General features: G+C 47.0%; 1 protein-coding gene across 1 annotated transcript in view; it reads left to right on the forward strand.

The window, feature by feature from the left end:
- Nucleotides 1-18,044, forward strand: part of LOC144508633 (N-terminal EF-hand calcium-binding protein 1-like) — a 144,003-nt gene that overhangs the window by 48,837 nt on the left and 77,122 nt on the right. The window contains exons 2-3 of the mRNA XM_078236848.1: nt 13,326-13,350; nt 14,423-14,531. Of these exons, the coding sequence (XP_078092974.1) occupies nt 13,326-13,350; nt 14,423-14,531 (134 nt within the window). The remainder of the gene's footprint in view (nt 1-13,325; nt 13,351-14,422; nt 14,532-18,044) is intronic.

Raw genomic sequence — 18,044 nt, forward strand, 5'->3', positions numbered from 1 at the left:
TATGTTTCTATTCTCCACTCACTGTATTTTGGTAGAAAAATAATCCTGCTTTTCAAATTCTGCTTTAATGCTTTCCCTTTAAAATGCATGTAGGCACAGCCAGATGTTTACCCTCAAGGTGCAACAGCTGGCCATACACAGCAAACAGAGGTTAGAGGGATCATTGTTCAGTGTCAACATCTGCTGATATGCTTTCCATGAGTGTTCTCATCCAGAAGGACATGGGTAGCAGATACACGCGGACACCGCCACCTGCAGGAATCGCCCTCCCCCATGGGCCGCACGGTGGCACAGTGGTTAGCACTGCTGCCTCACAGCGCCAGGGACCTGGATTCAATTCTGGCCTTGGGTGACTGTCCATGTGGAGTTTGCACATTCTCCTCATGTCTGCGTGGGTTTCCTCCGGGTGCTCCGGTTTCCTCCCACACTCCAAAGATGTACAGGTTAGGTGGATTGGCCATGCTAAATTGCTCCTTAGTGTCCAAAGATGTATAGGTTAGATAGATTAGCCACGATAAATGTATGGGGTTACAGGGAGAGGGCATGGGAAATGGCCTGGGTAAAATACTCTGTCAAGAGCCGATGCAGACTTGAAGGACTTCATGGCCTCTTGTGCATTGCAGGGATTCCATAATTCTATGATTTCTAAGTCACTCACCATCCTGACTTGGAAATATATCACTGTTGCTTCATTATCGCTGGGTCTAAATCTTGGAACTCCCTTCGCAACAGCACTGTGGGTGTAACTACAGCCACGTCGGGAAAAAGATACAAAAGTCTGAGGTCCCATACCAACCGACTCAAGAACAGCGTCTTCCCTGCTGCCGTCAGACTTTCCTTTCCTTCTCTATACCTTGGCTGTGCAGCCGGCTGCTTTCCCGAGGCAGCAGGAAGTGTAGACTTGGATAATGTTGGGATGTAGGGATGTAGGGGAGAGTAGAGAAGACAACTCAGCACCACCTTCTCAGGGGAATTAGGGATGGGCAATAAATGCAGTCCAGGTGGTGTAGTTACACCCACAGTACTGTTGCGAAGGGATGTGGCCTGTCCAGCGACGCCCACATCCCTTGAAAGATTTTCAAAAACTCTCTCCGGAGTTTTTCCATAATGAGATATTTTGCTGCCAGTTTTAACATGTGATCCCCCATCCCACGTACCTGCATCTTAAAGAGAATGGAGTTTGTACGTGGTTTGTTTGCTTTCTGTGTAGTGCTTTCATGGTTACTGCACAGCCATGCAGTGGCACAGCTTAGAGCTGGAGGGAACATTTGCCTGTGGCGTGAAAGTTGCTATATAAATGCAACACATTCGAGTCTTTGCTTGTTTTTAGAAAGTGGCATTACACTCCAACTGTTAAACAAATTTGTTAAGCAGCGAAAGAACACGGAAATAGTATCAGTTACACAGCATGCATGTTTACAGTAATTGCTGAGTTTAGCTAGCTCCTCAGATGTAACAGACTTTGTGACTCTAGCGTTAAACTATGATTCCTTTTTTTTCACTCTCTCTGGAAACATTCTTCACTGAAAAACCTTCCTTCAAGATTTGAAAGATTCACTCATTAGAACAAGACGCGTTGATCAAATACTTCAAAAGATGGGATCAAGTAGATTTATATTACAACCGATTAATGCATTCTTGAACAAGTTCCCAAAAGATTGAACCGATGACTTTGGGAGCTCATTCAGACCCTGGCTAAAAGTCTTGATGAGTAAAGTAATCTAATATACAAGTTGGATGAGTAAAACTGGCTTCACAGAATCATAGAATCATCACAGCTTGGAATGGCTCCTGCTCTGTCCAAAACCGCAAGAAACTACAAAGGGTTGTGAACGAAGCCCAGTCCATCACACAAACCAGCCTCCCATTGACACTGTCTACATGATTGGCTCACATGTGACTCTGGTACAAGCATGACTCTGGACCACATGTGACTGGCCCACCTGTGACTCTGGCCCCACACGTGACGTTGAACTGGCTCAGTGAGCCAATCGGCCTTTCAGCTTTCCCTGGCTCACCCCTCACAATGTCGGCAGTGAATTGTCCACCACTCGCTGATCCTCACTCTGGTTTAATTCGGGGAGTCGCGCTGCCTCTGGCTTGACGTGTACCAGGAAAAACACAGGAAATGATTCGCTCTGCATCAGGATGCAGTAATGGAATCTTAACGCCAGTGGACCCATAACGCTTATTGGAATAAGTGGCAGGGTCCAAAGAAAACATTGTGTTGCTTTGTGCTGAATGATAATGAATTGGCCAAAGTTAATGACTCATTCATATTGCAAATTAACATTGTTTTAAAATTCTGACAGCAACAATAAAATCTGATTCGAAATTGATTAATAGCTCTGATGTTAAAGCATTGGAAAATTCCGGAGAGAATTTGGTGATTGGAACCAGCTTTAAAACAAGGGACGTGTTTTCTTTGTTGAGTTAAGAGCTGTAATCATTTACCACAATGGGAATTTTGGACAATATTTTTCTTCAATTCATTTAAGGGATGTAAGGCCAGTATTTATTGCCCATCCCTAATTGCCCTCGAGGAGGTAGTGGTGAGCCGCCATCTTGAATCGCTGCTGTTCCTGTGGTGGAGGTATATCCAGCGTGCTGTTAGGGAGGGAGTTCCAGGAATCTGACCCAATGACAGTGAAAGAACGGTGATATACTTCCAAGTCAGGATGGTGAGTGGCTCGGAGGGGACACTGATGTAAATGGTGATGTTGCTGGGTTAGTAATTGGGGCGGCACGGTGGCACAGTGGTTAGCACTGCTCCCTCACAGCGTCAGGGACCCGGGTTCGATTCCCGGCTTGGGTCACTGTCTGTGCGGAGTCTGCACATTCTCCCCGTGTCTGCGTGGGTTTCCTCTGGGTGCTCTGGTTTCCTCCCACAGTCCGAAAGGCGTGCTGGTTAGGTGCATTGGCCATGCTAAATTGTCCCTCTGTGTACCCGAATGGGCGCCGGAGTGTGGCGACTAAGGGATTTTCACAGTAACTTCATTGCAATGTTAATGTAAGTCTACTTGTGACACTAATAAATAAACTTAAGAATGTGTTGAAACTCCACAGTGGAGAGTTTGAATCCAGTTCTTATTTAAACTTGGAATGAAAGAATCAAAGTGACAGTGGGCTGGATGCAAGTCACTCGTCGGCTTGTTAAAAAGACCCAATGGTTTGTAATTATTTTGTCGCCCACTCTGCTTTTTGCCTGTGGGAAGGGTAAAAGTTTGGGCGTGCTTCATGTCAGCTGTGAGGAGGTGGTAGAAGGGATAAGGCCCGCCAACGTGACCCTGTCTGCAGGTAGCAATCAATTCTGCTGCTGAAGATGGCAGTGTTTGTATGGTTGTTGACTTTGTTCAGCATATTGAGCAGGCCATGAGGGGAGATTGAGAGGGCAGGACATCTTCAAATTTATGACAGACTGACTTCTTATTCACGACATAACCCCTTTCCTGCATGATGTCCTGTACGTCTGATTGGGTGCACAGCACCCCCCCTCCCCCACCAAATCTCTGGCCCCACCCCTTGGCACCAGGCATCGGGCAGTGTCAAGGGGCGGGGCCAGAGGGGGCAGATTGGTGAGAGTGGGGGGGGGGGGGGGGGGGGTGGGTGGTTGTCAGGGAGATCGGGAAGGCCAGCATCAGGGGTGGGAGGGGGTAGATAAGCTATGTGGTGAACCATCGTTGGTTCCCACTGGATAGTGCTGAGCCAGGGGCTGGCCAGTACTACAAGGATGTACATATGTTACTGTTGGGTTGTGCTATTGTTGCTGTTGGGGTTAGGGTGGGGTTGTTACACCTTTGTACTGTAGTGTTGTGGCACATCCCAGTCGGGCTCCGCCTCCTGGGAGAGGTATAAGAGTCCCTGCTCTGGCCGGGACCCCTTCAGTCTGGGATAGTGTATATAAGTTCTGGTAGCTTCGTTAACAGTAAATAAAAGCCTTTCATTTACTGAGCTTCAAGCCTCGTGTCTGAATAGCGCATCAAGCTAGTGATGTGGGGTTGCTGTGCCGTCTAGTGATTGAGCTGGCCAGCGATCGGTAGGCTGGCAGCGCGGGGCCACAGCACATGCGCCGATCTCCGCTCTGACAGATTGGTGCATACGAAGTGGCCCGCTCAGCGCTATGCTGCCGGCCTCTCCAGCAGGAATTGGCCCCGTCCCCTGATTTTTAGCGTGAATGCCCCTCGGGCACTTTGCATTGCACAGAGTGTGGGAGATTCATTCTGAAAATCCCGCTAAAAAAAACCAGCAGGAGTTACTCCAGTTTTTACATGATTTCGACATTTAGAATTGTTTTGGGAGAATCGCCCCCATCATCTTTGGGACCAAAAGGATAGGGTTGTCTTATATTCAGGGTCGACTTATGTGCCTCAATCTACGGTAACAACATAAACTTGCATTTATATAGCACCTTTAATTTAGTAAAACATTGCAAGGTGTTTCACAGTAGCATTGCCTGTCAGAATTTGACACCGAGGCACATGTTAGAACAGATGACCAAAAGCCTATTCAAAGGGGTAGGTTCTAAGGAGCCTTTTAAAGAAAGCGAGGGAGAGAAGGCAAGGTTCAGGGAGGGACATCCAGAGATCAGCACCTCGGCAGCTGAAGGCACGGCCACCGGTGATGGAGTGATTAAAATCAAGGATGCTCAAGCTGTCAGGACTGAAGAAGCTGGGAGGGGTTGAAGAGCTGGAAGAGATGGCAGATGGAGAGGGGAAGGCCTGGAGGAGATATGAAGACACGGCTGAAATGGAGACATTGCTTAAGCGGGTGCTAAAGTAGGTCGTTAAGCACAGAGGTGATGGGTGACTGGGCCTCGGTGTGTCTGTAAAGCACAGTGAATGACAATAATTACAGGATAAAATGATAAACGCAGCAAGAACAATGTCAAGCCATCATGGTTGTCCTGGCAACGGGCTCTGCAAGACACTTGGAGAATGTTGGTTGCAGAAGAAAGTCTAATTGGAGACACAGAGTGAATTCCCGCTGTCTTCACTGCGTGAGGGAACCGATTCCACAGCAGGTTTGAGCAATGAGATGGCCGAAACACCCTGAATTTCGCAGCTGCAGGGCTGACATTGCGGTGTTAGCGATGTGTAGTTTTTAAATGTTTGTGTTCGGTGTGAAGCCTGTAGGGCCACATTTTCTGCCCCAGATGCCACAAGAAAGTGGCTATGGTCCTTCTCAAACCCACCAGCAGTCTGTGGTGACCGCATGCTCGCAATGGGAAAAAACTAGTCTATTTTGTCCCGTCAGTGACGAAGGAACAGCAATACGTGTCGATTCCCGGCCTGGCTCACTGTCTGCGCGAAGTCTGCACGTTCTCCCCGTGTCTGCGTGGGTTTCCTCCGGGTGCTCAGCTTTCCTTCCACAGTCTGAAAGACGTGCTGGTTAGGGTGCATTGGTCGTGTTAAATTCTCCCTCAGTGCACCCGAACAGGCACCCGGGGATTTTCACAGTAACTTAATTGCAGCGTTAATGTAAGCCTACTTGTGACACGAACAAATGGACGTGATTTGGAGGGGAATTCAGAAATGATACAGTAGTAATTGGAAGCATTGGCGGCCACCAGTTGTTATATAATAAACTATAATGGGGTTTATTTACAAGCAGATAAATCCAGAGTATTTTCACAATGTTAACATTTCCAGCTTTAGGATCTACTCTCTCTGCACCGAGATTTCCATACTCGTTCCCCGTTGGGCGATCGGGTCACATGACCCTCCCGATGTATACCCCTTAAAGGGGCTGGCTACATCAGATACTGTTCGCAAAGCGTTGCTGCTTTCATTTGCGTTATGGTAGCTTTCGCAGTGGGCAGGTGATGTAACTTTAGTAATTTTTAAAAATTTAATTTTCGGGATGTGAGTGTCACTGGCTAGGCCAATATTTATTGCCCATTCCTCGTTGGCCTTCAGAAGGTGGTAGTGAGCTGCCTTCTTGAACCGCTGCAGTCACTGAGGTGTAGGTGCTGTTAGGCAGGGAATTCCAGGATTTTGACCCAGCGGCAGTGGAGGAACAGCAATATATTTCCAAGTCAGGATGGTGAGTGACTGGCAGAGGAACCTCCGGGTGTTGCTCTTGTCCTTCTAGATGGTAATGGTCATGGGTTTCATAGAATCCCTACAGTGCAGTAGGAGGCCATTTGGCCCATCGAGTCAGCACCGACAACAATCCCACCCAGGTCCTATCCCCATAACCCCATGCATTTACCCTAGCTAGCCCCCCTGACACTAAGGGGCAATTTAGCCTGGCCAATCCACCTAACCTGCACATCTTTGGACTGTGGGAGGAAATCGGGGCACCCGGAGGAAACCCACGCAGACACGGGGAGAATGTGCAAACTCCTCACAGACAGTGACCCAAGCTGGGAATTTATCCCAGGTCCCTGCAGCTGTGAGGAAGCAGTGCTAACCACCGTGCCACCAAGGGAGGCGCCATTGTGAATTGCCGCTGTGCTTCCTGTGGATTGAACATATTGCAAGCACAACAACTACTTAGACTTACACAGCGGGTGGAATTTTCCACTTGCGCCCACAGCAGGAATGGTGGCAGACCGAGTTTCCCGACAAACAGTGTCAGGAACGCCATTTACATTCATTAGCATCTTATGCATGTTAATTAAAAGGCCACCTCACCGTGCTGAAGTTTGCTCCAGATTAAGTTCCCTGCCAGTGAGAATTTAGAACGTTCCGTTTTACGACTGTATATAATTTGTGTGCACCTGGCGAGTGTTGTGTACCACCGCTGTTTATTATACTGCATTATGCTGTCTTATTTATGAGATCTTGAGACTAGTATAGAACACAGAACAGCACAGCACAGGAACAGACCCTTCGGCCCTCCAAGTCTGTGCTGTCACAGATGCCTCTCTAATCTAATATTTTCTTGCCTCTGTGTGGTCCATATCCCTCTATTCCCTGCCTATTCATGAATCTATCCAGATGCCTCTTGAATGTTGTTATAGAATCTGCTTCCACCACCTCCTCCAGCAGTGCATTCCAGGCATTCACCACCCTCTGTGTGGAAAAACTTGCCCCTTATATCGCTTTTAAATTTTCCCCCTCTCACTCTCAATTTATGCCCCCGATTAATTGACCCTTCGACCCTGGGAAAAGACTCTGACTATCCACTCTATCCAAGCCTGTCATAATCTTGTAAACCTCTATCAGGTCCCTCCTCATCCTCCGACGCTCCAATGAAAACAATCCAAATTTGTTCAACCTTTCTTCATGATCCATATCCTCCAAACCAGGCAACATCCTGTATGTTTAAACATGTATCAGCAGTTAATCTTTAACTAAACACAGATCCCAGTTAATGTCATGAATGGTCTGTGGTCTCCATGCTGGTTGCTTCTCTCTGAGTCTATTGCCATGTGACTCTATACATCATACAGCGGGCAGTGCTATTCTCCAGTCCAACATTAACCATTGCTCCACTGACCGCCTTTACATTACAATGGCCTGCAGCCACATACAACATTACATAACAGTGACCTTTCAGAAGGAAGGAAATCTAAGGACATGTTCACTAAATTTAGCACTTCAATTCATTCACTGGGGTATTGATGATGCAGGTTACAGGCAATCCTGCCCCGGTACTGGTTCAGATGAGAAGGAGGGCCCATCACAGGTTGGCACAGATAAACATTGAAATACTGCGGAACAAAAACAGAAAAATGCTGGAAAATCTCAGCAGGTCTGACAGCATCTGTGGAGAGAGGAGGGACAGCACCTCATCTTCCGATGAGGCACTTAACAGCCTTCTGGACTGAACATTGAGTTCAACAACTTCAGAACATGAATTCCCCTCTTCACCCCATTTCCATTTATTTTATTTCATTTCATTTCATCTCATTCTCCATTATATCGCTAGCATTCTTTCCACAGCTCCCCCGTTTTCCAGGCAAAATGCCACATTCCTCAGGCAGTTTGTTTTGCCATTCACGCATTCTGATCACTTAACGGACACGTTCAACACCTTCTCAGCTACTGCATTTTAATTTGGTTTGATTTATTATTGTCACATGTACTAACATACAGTGAAAAGTATTGTTTCTTGCGCGTTATACAGACAAAGCATACCGTTCATAGAGAAGGAAAGGAGAGAGTGCAGAATGTAGTGTTACAGTCATAGCTCGGGTGTAGAGAAAGATCAACTTAATGCAAGGTAGGTCCATTCAAAAGTCTGACAGCAGCAGGGAAGAAGCTGTTCTTGGGTCGGTTGGTACGTGACCTCAGACTTTTGTATCTTTTTCCCGAAGGAAGAAGGTGGAAGAGGGAATGTCCGGGGTGGGTGGGGTCCTTAATTATGCTGGCTGCTTTGCTGAGGCAGCGGGAAGCGTAGACAGAGTCAATGGATGGGAGGTTGGTTTGCGCAATGGATTGGGCTACATTCACGACCTTTTGTAGTTCCTTGCAGTCTTGGGCAGGGCAGGAGCCAGACCAAGCTGTGATACAACCAGAAAGAATGCTTTGTATGGTGCATCTGTAAACGTTGGTGAGAGTTGTTGCTGACATGCCAAACCTCCCTAGTCTTCTGAGAAAGTAGAGGCGTTGGTGGGCTATCGTAACTATAGTGTCGGCATGGGGGTACCAGGACAGGTTGTTGGTGATCTGGACACCTAAAAACTTTCTACTTCGTCTCCGTTGATGTAGAGAGGGGCATGCTCTCCTTTACGCTTCCTGAAGTCGATGACAATCTCCTTCGTTTTGTTGACATTGAGGGAGAGATTATTGTTGCAGCACCAGTTCACCAGATTCTCTATCTCATTCCTGTACTCTGTCTCGTCATTGTTTGAGATCCGACCCACTACGCTGGTGTCGTCAGCAAACTTGAAAATCAAATTGGAGGGGAATTTGGCCACACAGTGATAGGTATATAAGGAGTATAGAACACAGCCTTCTGGGGCACCGGTGTTGAGGATGATCATGGAAGAGGTTTTGTTGCCTATCCTTACTGATTGTGGTCTGTGGGTTAGGAAGTTCAGGATCCAGTTGCAGAGGGAGGAGCCGAGGCCCAGGCCACTGAGTTTGGAGATGAGTTTCGTGGGAATAATGGTGTTGAAGGCTGAGCTGTAGTCAATAAATAGGAGTCTGACATAGATGTCCTTGTTATCTAGGTGTTCTGTGCTCAATTACATTCCCTTTGTCCAATTCCACCACCCCTCCCTACGCTCAGAGTATAAATCTCTGCTGACGCTCTTTCCTCTCAGCTCTGACGAAGGGTCATCCAGACTCGACAAGTTGGCACAGGACCAGGAGGAGCACCAGTCTGAGCAACAAGAGACAGCACTCAGCACTTTCTTGCCTGTCCCCATAACCCTTGACTCCCTTATCAGTCAAGAATCTGTCCAACTCAACCTTGAATATGTTCAGTCACCCAATCTCCACGGCTCTCTGAGGAAGAAATTTCCAAAGGCTGACAACCCTTTGAGAGAAGAAATGCGTCCTCATCTTAAATGGGAGGCTCCTTACCTTTAAGCCGAATTCCCTTTTTCTAGATACCACCACTCCCCCCCCCCCCCCCCCACCCCACCCCCCATGGGAATAAACATCGCCCGCCCCATCCACCCTGCCAAGCCCCCTCAGAATCTTATATGGTACGGTAGCGCAGTGGTTAGCAGGGCAGCACGGTAGCACAGTGGTTAGCACTGCTGCTTCACAGCTCCAGGGTCCCGGGTTCGATGCTTGGGTCACTGTCTGTGTGGAGTTTGCACATTCTCCTCGTGTCTGCGTGGGTTTCCTCCGGGTGCTCCGGTTTCCTCCCACAATCCAAAGATGTGCGGGTAAGGTTGATTGGCCAGGTTAAAAAAATTGCCCCTTAGAGTCCTGGGATGTGTCGGTTAGAGGGATTAGCGGGTAAAATATATGGGGGTAGGGCCTGGGTGGGATTGTGGTCGGTGCAGACTCGATGGGCCAAATGGCCTCCTTCTGCACTGTAGGGTTTCTATGATATTTCTATGATATGATTCAACAAGATCATCCTCCGTTCTTCTAAACTTCACCTGCTTGGCAGCTACTTCATCCCAGTGAGAGGATTTGAGTATAGGTATAGGGATGTTTTACTGCAATTATATAGGGCGTTGGTGAGGCCGCACCTGGAGTATTGTGTCCAGTTTTGGTGTCCTTATCTGAGGAAGGATGTCCTTGCTATAGAGGGAGTACAGCGAAGGTTTACCAGGCTGATTCCTGGGATGGCAGGAACGAGGAGAGACTAAGTCAGTTAGGATTCTATTCACTGGAGTTTAGAAGAGTGAAAGGGGATCTCATAGAAACTTATAAAATTCTAACAGGGTGAGACAGGGTAGATTCAGAAAGAATGTTCCCGATGGTGGGGGAGTCCAGAACTTGGGGTCATAGTTTGGGGATAAGGGGTAAACCTTTTAGAACTGAGGTGAGGAGAAATTTCTTCACCAGAGAGTGGTGAATGTGTGGAACTCACTACCACAGAAAGTAGTTGAAGCCAAAACGTTGTCTGATTTCAAGAAGAAATTAGATATAGCTCTTGGGGCTAAAGGGATCAAGGGATGCGGGGGGGAGGGAGGGGATCAGGACATTGAATTCGATGATCAGCCATGATCAAAGTGAATGACGGAGCAGGCTCGAAGGGCCGAATGGCCTCCTCCTGCTTCTAGTTTCTATGTTGTTTTTCTGATGTTGCCATCAAGAGTTATGAATCAGTTCTTTACGGTCCGCAATGTAATTTTACCATTCAATTCAACTTTTCTTCAATGGAAAGTATTTTTCTAACCGGTGCCTTGAAATTGATTGAATCTAAAAGCTGTTTTGTGAGGCAGAATTGCTTCTCAGTGAGAGAGATTTGGTGTTGAGTGAATTCAGCTGCGCTAGGCAGGTTGAATTGGAATCAGTGCACTCTGCAGTGGTTGGGTACGAGCCAAACAAGCTCTTAGTGAGAGCGTTACTCTTGGAATTTCATCTGATCCTTGAAGCGCAGCCTGGTGCTGGGGCCTAACACTGTGTAAGTGTGATGACTCCATCATAATAGGCGCAAATGACAAAAGTTTCTGAAAAGTTATGTCTGAACCAGAAGGATGAGTAAATATCATAAGACAAAACTTGCATTTCTATAGCACCTTTTGCAATTTTTGTAATAAGTCTGCGGAGGCAGAAGCCCCATCAGCAAAATCCCTTTATTTACAAACTCTAACAGCGGTACACAGAGTGCTAGCAGTCAGCAGTCTACCCCCGGGTGTGCCAGAGGAACTGACACTCCCGGTTCAATACACGGCAAAAACTCCCCGATTGGCAAATCAATTGGATCCTTAATCAGGGCGTTCATACTTCAATAGGCCAACCTCAATGGCCTGATTGAAGTCATTGCAATTTTATGTCATCACGCTTTACAGCCAATGATGTACTCTTTTGAAGGGTAGTCACGTCTTGTTTTTATGATGCGGGATGACACCTTTGCTGTGGTAATAAATTAACTTTATTACTAACACATTTTCAGAACATGAGCACTCAACTGCAAGGCATCTGCAGCCTTGTTACAATCTTCCCTTGTACGTGCTACCTCCCCTTCAACCATCAGGTCAGGTGACCCATTAAGTACAGAGCGTATCGTATTGTATCTAACAGTGGGATCCATTACCACAATAATCCTATTATCATGACAGTCAGGGTTGCAACGTAAGAAACACGGCAGCCAATTTGCAAACAGCGACTCCCTTTTCAGGGAGTTGCTGTTTGCAAGGCTTGCAAGACTTTTAAAAGGGGCGTCTTGACAAATACATGAATAGGATGGGAATAGAGGGATACGGTCCCCGGGAGGGTAGGGGGTTTTAGTTCAGTCAGGCAGCCTGGTCGGTGCAGGCTTGGAGGGCCGAAGGGCCTGTTCCTGTGCTGTAATTTTCTTTGCTCTTTGTTCTTTGTTCCCACAAACAGTGATGAGATAATCAGTTTCACTGATGTCAATTGAGTGATAAACATGCAGGGCACCAGGGAGAATTCTTCACTTTGAATAGTGCCGTGGGCTATTTAGACGGCTTAACATCTCATCTGAAAGGTGACAGCTCCCTCGGTTCTGCATTGCAGTGTTAGCTTTTAAGTTTAAGTTTATTTACTAGTGTCACAAGTAGGCTTACATTAACACTGCAATGAAGTTATTGTGAAAATCCCCGAGTCAGGTGGCACGGTGACACAGTGGATAACACTGCTGGGGACCCGGGCTTGATTCCCGGCTTGGGTCGCTGTCTGTGTGGAATCTGCACATTCTCCCCGTGTCTGCGTGGGTTTCCTCCGGGTGCTCCGGTTCCCTCCCACAGTCTGAAAGGCGTGCTGGTTAGGCGCATTGGCCGTGCTAAATTCTCCCTCCGTGTACCCGAACAGGCGCCGGAGTGTGGCGACTAGGGGATTTTCACAGTAACTTCATTGGAGTGTTAACGCAAGCCTACTTTTGACACTAATAAATACATTTTAGTTGCCACACTCCGACGCCTGTTTGAGTACACTGATGGAGAATTTAGCACGGTCAATGCACTTACCCAGCACGTCATTCAGACTGTGGGAGGAATCCGGAGCAGCCGGAGGAAATCCCCGCAGACACGGGGAGAACGTGCAGACTCCACACAGACAGTGACCTAAGCCGGGAATTGAACCTGGATCCACAGTGAGACAGCAGTGCTTTGCCACCGTACCGTCCCTAGGTTAGGTCAGGTTATTAAAGAATAATAAATCAAAGCTTGCCAAGGGTGTTAATTAAGCTACAAATCGGCCTTCATATAATTGAATGGTCGAACTTCAAGGGTTAAGTCTGCATATTTGCTCCGTGTCTGCGTGGGTTTCCTCCGGGTGCTCCGGTTTCCTCCCATAGTACAAAGATGTGTGGGTTAAGATGATTGGCCATGGTAAATTGCCCGTTAGTGTCCTGGGATGTGTAGGTTAGAGGGACTAGCGGGGTAAATGTGAAGGGTTGTGGGGATAGGGCCTGGGGTGGGATTGGTATCGGTGCAGACTCGATGGGCTGAATGGCCTCCTTCTGCACTGTAGGGATTCTATGATTCTATTTCTATGAGCAGCCTACAGAGCTGCTGCCACGTTCCTCTGATATTCTTCAGCCTTGTTCGTTATGAGGCATTCAACCTGTTCTACTTTCTTCAAACAAATTAGATTTGATTACAAGTCTTAACTGCTGTTGATAGTTTTGCATTCCGAGAGTGATGTTGCTGAGTGTCCTCTCAGGACAGCTGCATTGATCCTTGATGGCAAGGCAGGAGATTATATTGTGCTTTTTTATAACCTTGCTAAAGGTGCACTACCCGTGCAATTCCATTAATGTTTGCTTTTTCATCTCCCTGTTTTCAGATTTTTCGAAGAGCAGACAAGAATGGTGAGTCAACAGTCTTTTAACAGCTTGTGTCTGTGTGTCTGGTGTTACCTCTTTATTCATTCATGGGGCGTGGGCATTGTTGGCAAGGCCAGCATTTTATTACCCATCCCCTGGTACCCGCAATCACGAGGCTATTCAAAGGACTGTTAAGAGCCACATTTTTAAGGGAGAATTCTCCACGTGGGGAGCTGTGTGCTCTCTGACTCAGTAATCAGGACTAAAAGGCAAATTCTTTATTTATTTAGTTTATTTATATCATTAGAAGGAGGCAATTCGGCCCATCAAATCTGCACTGACTCTCCCCGATAGAGCGCCCCACCCGGACCCTATCCCTGTAACCCCAGATATTTATCTCAAACCTACACATCTTGGGACACTAAGGGACAATTTAGCATGGCCAATCCACCTATACCTCACATCTTTGGAGTGTGGGAGGAAACCAGACCACCCGGAGGAAACCCACGCAGACACGGGGAGAATGTGCAGACTCTGCACAGACAGTGACCTGAGGCCGGAATTGAACCCTGGTCCCTGGCGTCCCTGTTTGTGAACAGAACTCCCACTTACCTGACGAAGGGGCAGCGCTCCGAAAGCTAGTGGCGTTTGCTACCAAATAAACCTGTTGGGGACTTTAACCTGGTGTTGTGAGACTTCTTACCCTGGCGCCAAGGCAGCAGTGCCAACCACCGTGCCGTCGTGCCACCCCAATATATCTAAGTACAAACAATTCCCCTGAGTACAACAATTAGAGGACAGAGGGAATTTTAAACAATAAAAATGTCAGTGAAATTGAAGAGTTTACTGTGAATATATGTGGCATTATACGATTTGGAATGCTTTTACAGTGTAATAAATCTGGGAACCCTCACATGGACATGAAGCTTGGCTGATTCAGGTGGTGACCTGCCCGCTTCTACAACCTCCTCCCCCGTCCGCCAACCCCCAAAATAATTCCCTGCCTGCACCCCGACCCCTGTCCTTTAGAATTAGGGCGTAGCTTGTTGCAAACTTCATGAAACGCACTGTCGATGTTTGGATAATTTTAGGGCCTGTCCTTGTCTTCTTCTCACAGATGACGGTAAATTGTCGTTTGATGAGTTCAAGGCCTACTTTGCGGATGGGGTCCTGAGCACTGATGAGCTACGAGAGCTGTTTCGTAAGATTGATAAGCATCACACAGAGTAGGTACCACTTCTGTTAGATTGGCGTCCGTGTGCCTGATGACTTTGGAAGGGAAATGTTAAGTGTTGCTTCTCAGAAAAGTAAGAATGCATGATGTTTATAAAATATCTTTCAGAAGCTCAGAACATCCAATAGCTTTTTACAGCCAATCAAGTATGTTTGAAATGTAGTCACTGTTGTGATATAGGAAATGCGGTGACTAATTTGCACACAGTAACATGATGATGTCCAGATAATTTATTTTTGTGATGTTGATTGCAAGATAAATATTAACCAGGATGAACTAACGTCAGAAAGGGGCCCAGGGTGTGTTAATAGAATTCATAGAATCCCTACAGTGCACAAGGAGGCCATTTGGCCCATCGAGTCGCACTGACTACAATCCCACCCAGGCTCTATTCCCCTAACCCCTCATATTTACCGAGCTAATCCCCCTGACTCTAGGATTAATTTAGCGTGGTCAATCAGCCTAAACCACACATCTTTGGACTGTGGGAGGAAACCGGAGCAAACCCACGCAGACACGGGGAGAACATGCAGACTCCACACAGACAGTGACCCAAGCCGGGAATCGAACCCAGGTCCCTGGCGCTGTGAGGCAGCAGTGCTAACCACTGTGCCACCATGCCGCCAGGTTTGTATAGCTGCAGTGGCTCTGCAATAATCTGATCCAGCAAATCTGTTGCTTGGCACACAGAGCTGTGACTTAAGTACATTCGGTGATTCCTGTACCCGGAATGAAATGTTGTGCACTCCAAAATGTCACATTCAAAGATGAATCGGATGGACAAACAGAAGAATGAAGATTATTCTCAAGTGGAGTTAATGATACTTTTGCCAATGTTGTAAGGTCTTGGCTTTCTGCCTCTTTTCATTTGATTTGATTTGGTTTATTATTGTCACATGCATTGGGATACAGTGAAATGTATTGTTTCGCAGGCGCTATACAGACAAAGCATACCATTCATAGAGTACATAGGGGAGAAGGAAAGAAGAGAGTGCAGAATGTAGTGTTACCGTCATAGCTAGGGTGTCGAGAAAGATCAACTTAATATAAGGTAGGTCCATTCAAAAGTCTGGTGGCAGCAGGGAAGGAGCTGTTCTTGAGTCGGTTGGTACATGACCTCAGACTTTTGTATCTTTTTCCCGACGGGAGAAGGTGAAAGGGAGAATGTTTGGCACATGCACCCTCAGCTCTCATGTCAGTGTGAGGCTTCTGTTCATTAGATACTGGCATCTTGAGAGTTTCAGCAGCCCAGGCTGTATTGTGACTACATTGTGCTTTACTGGGTCAGGTTGGTGTTTCTGCCTCTGTTAGATTCAGAGACATTACATTTCCTTGTGATCAGCAGCTGGTAAGTCAGCAGTTTCAGCCACTCCCTCTCCGGCCTTGAGATCGGGTCCTGGGGAGTTAGCTATTTGTTCTGCAATTGTCCCACTGGTCATTGTCAGAGCTTCCGTCACTGCTTTCTCTTCATGGCAGTCAGTGTGTGCATCAGGTTGTCCTATGGCATCACTGTCCTGACCAGAATGGTCAGCTGGATTGTCACCCTGGTCACATTCGTCTGTGGAATTTGCTACCCCAAAGTGCGGTGGGTGCTGGGATAGTGAGTACATTTAAGGAGGAGTTAGACAGATTTTTGATTGGTGATGGGTTGAGGGGCTATGGGGGAGAAGGCAGGAAAATGTGGATGAGGAGCATATCAGCCATGATTTATTATTATTTATTTATTAGTGTCACAAGTAGGCTTACATTAACACTGCAATGAAGTTACTGTGAAAATCCCCAAGTCGCCAAACTCCAGCGCCTGTTCGGGTACACTGAGGGGGAATTTAGCATGGCCAATCCACCTAACCGGCACGTCTTTCGGACTGTGGGAGGAAACCGGAGCACCCGGAGGAAACCCACGCAGACACGGGGAGAATGTGCAGACTCCATACAGTGACCCAAGCCGGGAATTGAACCTGGGTCCCTGGCGCTGTGAGGCAGCAGTGCTAACCATGTGCCACCGTGCCGCCGCGATCGAATGGCGGAGCAGAATTGATGGGCCGAATGGCCTAAATCTGCTCCTATATCTTATGAACTTATGAATGTTCTAGTCACACTCATCAGTGGTACCTTCATTTACTCTCTCTAGTAGTGTGAGGTCCGGAATTTCCTCCTGATGTTCAGTGTGGTCAGTGATGCTTGTTCCAGATTATCCTCCTGTGGAAGGTCAGAGCTCCCGGTTAATACTCGACCATTAATTCAAAACACCCTCCAAGCATTCCAGTTAATGAGACAAACAAGAACAGGAGTCAACTCTTTAATTCATCCAACAATCTCTCTTTATTTAACACTTCAGGTACCAACTTAAACTTGAACAGTTGCAACTCTCTAACTCTTTTACTGAAGTAAGTTGACTCATAACACCAGGTTAAAATCCACCAGGTTTATTTGGAATCACGAGCTTTCGGAGCGCTGATCCTTCACTCACCTGATGAAGGGGCAACGCTCCGAAAGCTCGTGACTCCAAATAAACCTGTTGGACTTTAACCTGGTGTTGTGAGACTTCTTACTGTGCCCACCCCAGTCCAACGCTGGCATCTCCACATCATCTTTTACTGAACTTTAACTCTTAACGGAACATTAACTGTAACTATTTAACTGAAAGTAGATACTACTGAGTTTAGGAGAAACCTTGGCCAAGAAATATCCCTGATGTAGAATCTATCTTCTCTCTGAAGAATCCTTCAGGGCGCACTTCTTATGTTGGTGAATCTCTATAGAGTTGTTGTTGGCAAACAAAACTCTATAGAGTTGTTGTTGGCATGCTTTTTATCTACAAATTCTTCACTTGCTTCCAGAAGATTCTCAGTCATCCAGCCAATTGTGTAACTGGAAACCGGTCACACGGCTCGATCAGCCACTGAAATTACTTTTAAATGACGCTGTTACTCTTGGTTCAGATTGCATGTCCCTCACATAATGGCAATAAAATTCAATGCCATCCAGACTACTCAAAAGTAAACAACGTCCCATATTTGGTCAACAGAGGAAGCTTTAGCCCACAGGTCAGTCATAAGAAGTCATAGAATCCCTACAGTGCAGAATGAGGCCATTTGGCCCATCAAGTCTGCACCGACCACAATTCCACCCGGGCCCTAGCCCCATAACCCCACATATTTACTCTGCTAATCTCCTGACACTAAGTGTCAATTTAGCATGGCCAATCAACCCGACCCACACGTCTTTTGGACTGTGGGAGGAAACCGGAGCACCTGGAGGAAACCCGCACAGACACGGGGAGAATGTGCAAACTCCACACAGACCAGACAATAACCCAAGCTGGGAATCAAACCCGGGTCACTGGCGCTGTGAGGCAGCAGTGCTAACCACTGTGCCACCCTGCCGCCCAGTTCCCAGACCAGAACCCTGATTCAGAGTAGCTTTACAACCTGCATCTGGGTTTAATTATAAATTGACCAAAAATCCCAGCATGCTTAACTCTCAGCGTGAATAGCCATTTTAG

Source organism: Mustelus asterias, chromosome 20, assembly GCF_964213995.1.
Source record: "Mustelus asterias chromosome 20, sMusAst1.hap1.1, whole genome shotgun sequence".
NCBI classification, from domain to species: Eukaryota; Metazoa; Chordata; class Chondrichthyes; order Carcharhiniformes; family Triakidae; genus Mustelus; species Mustelus asterias.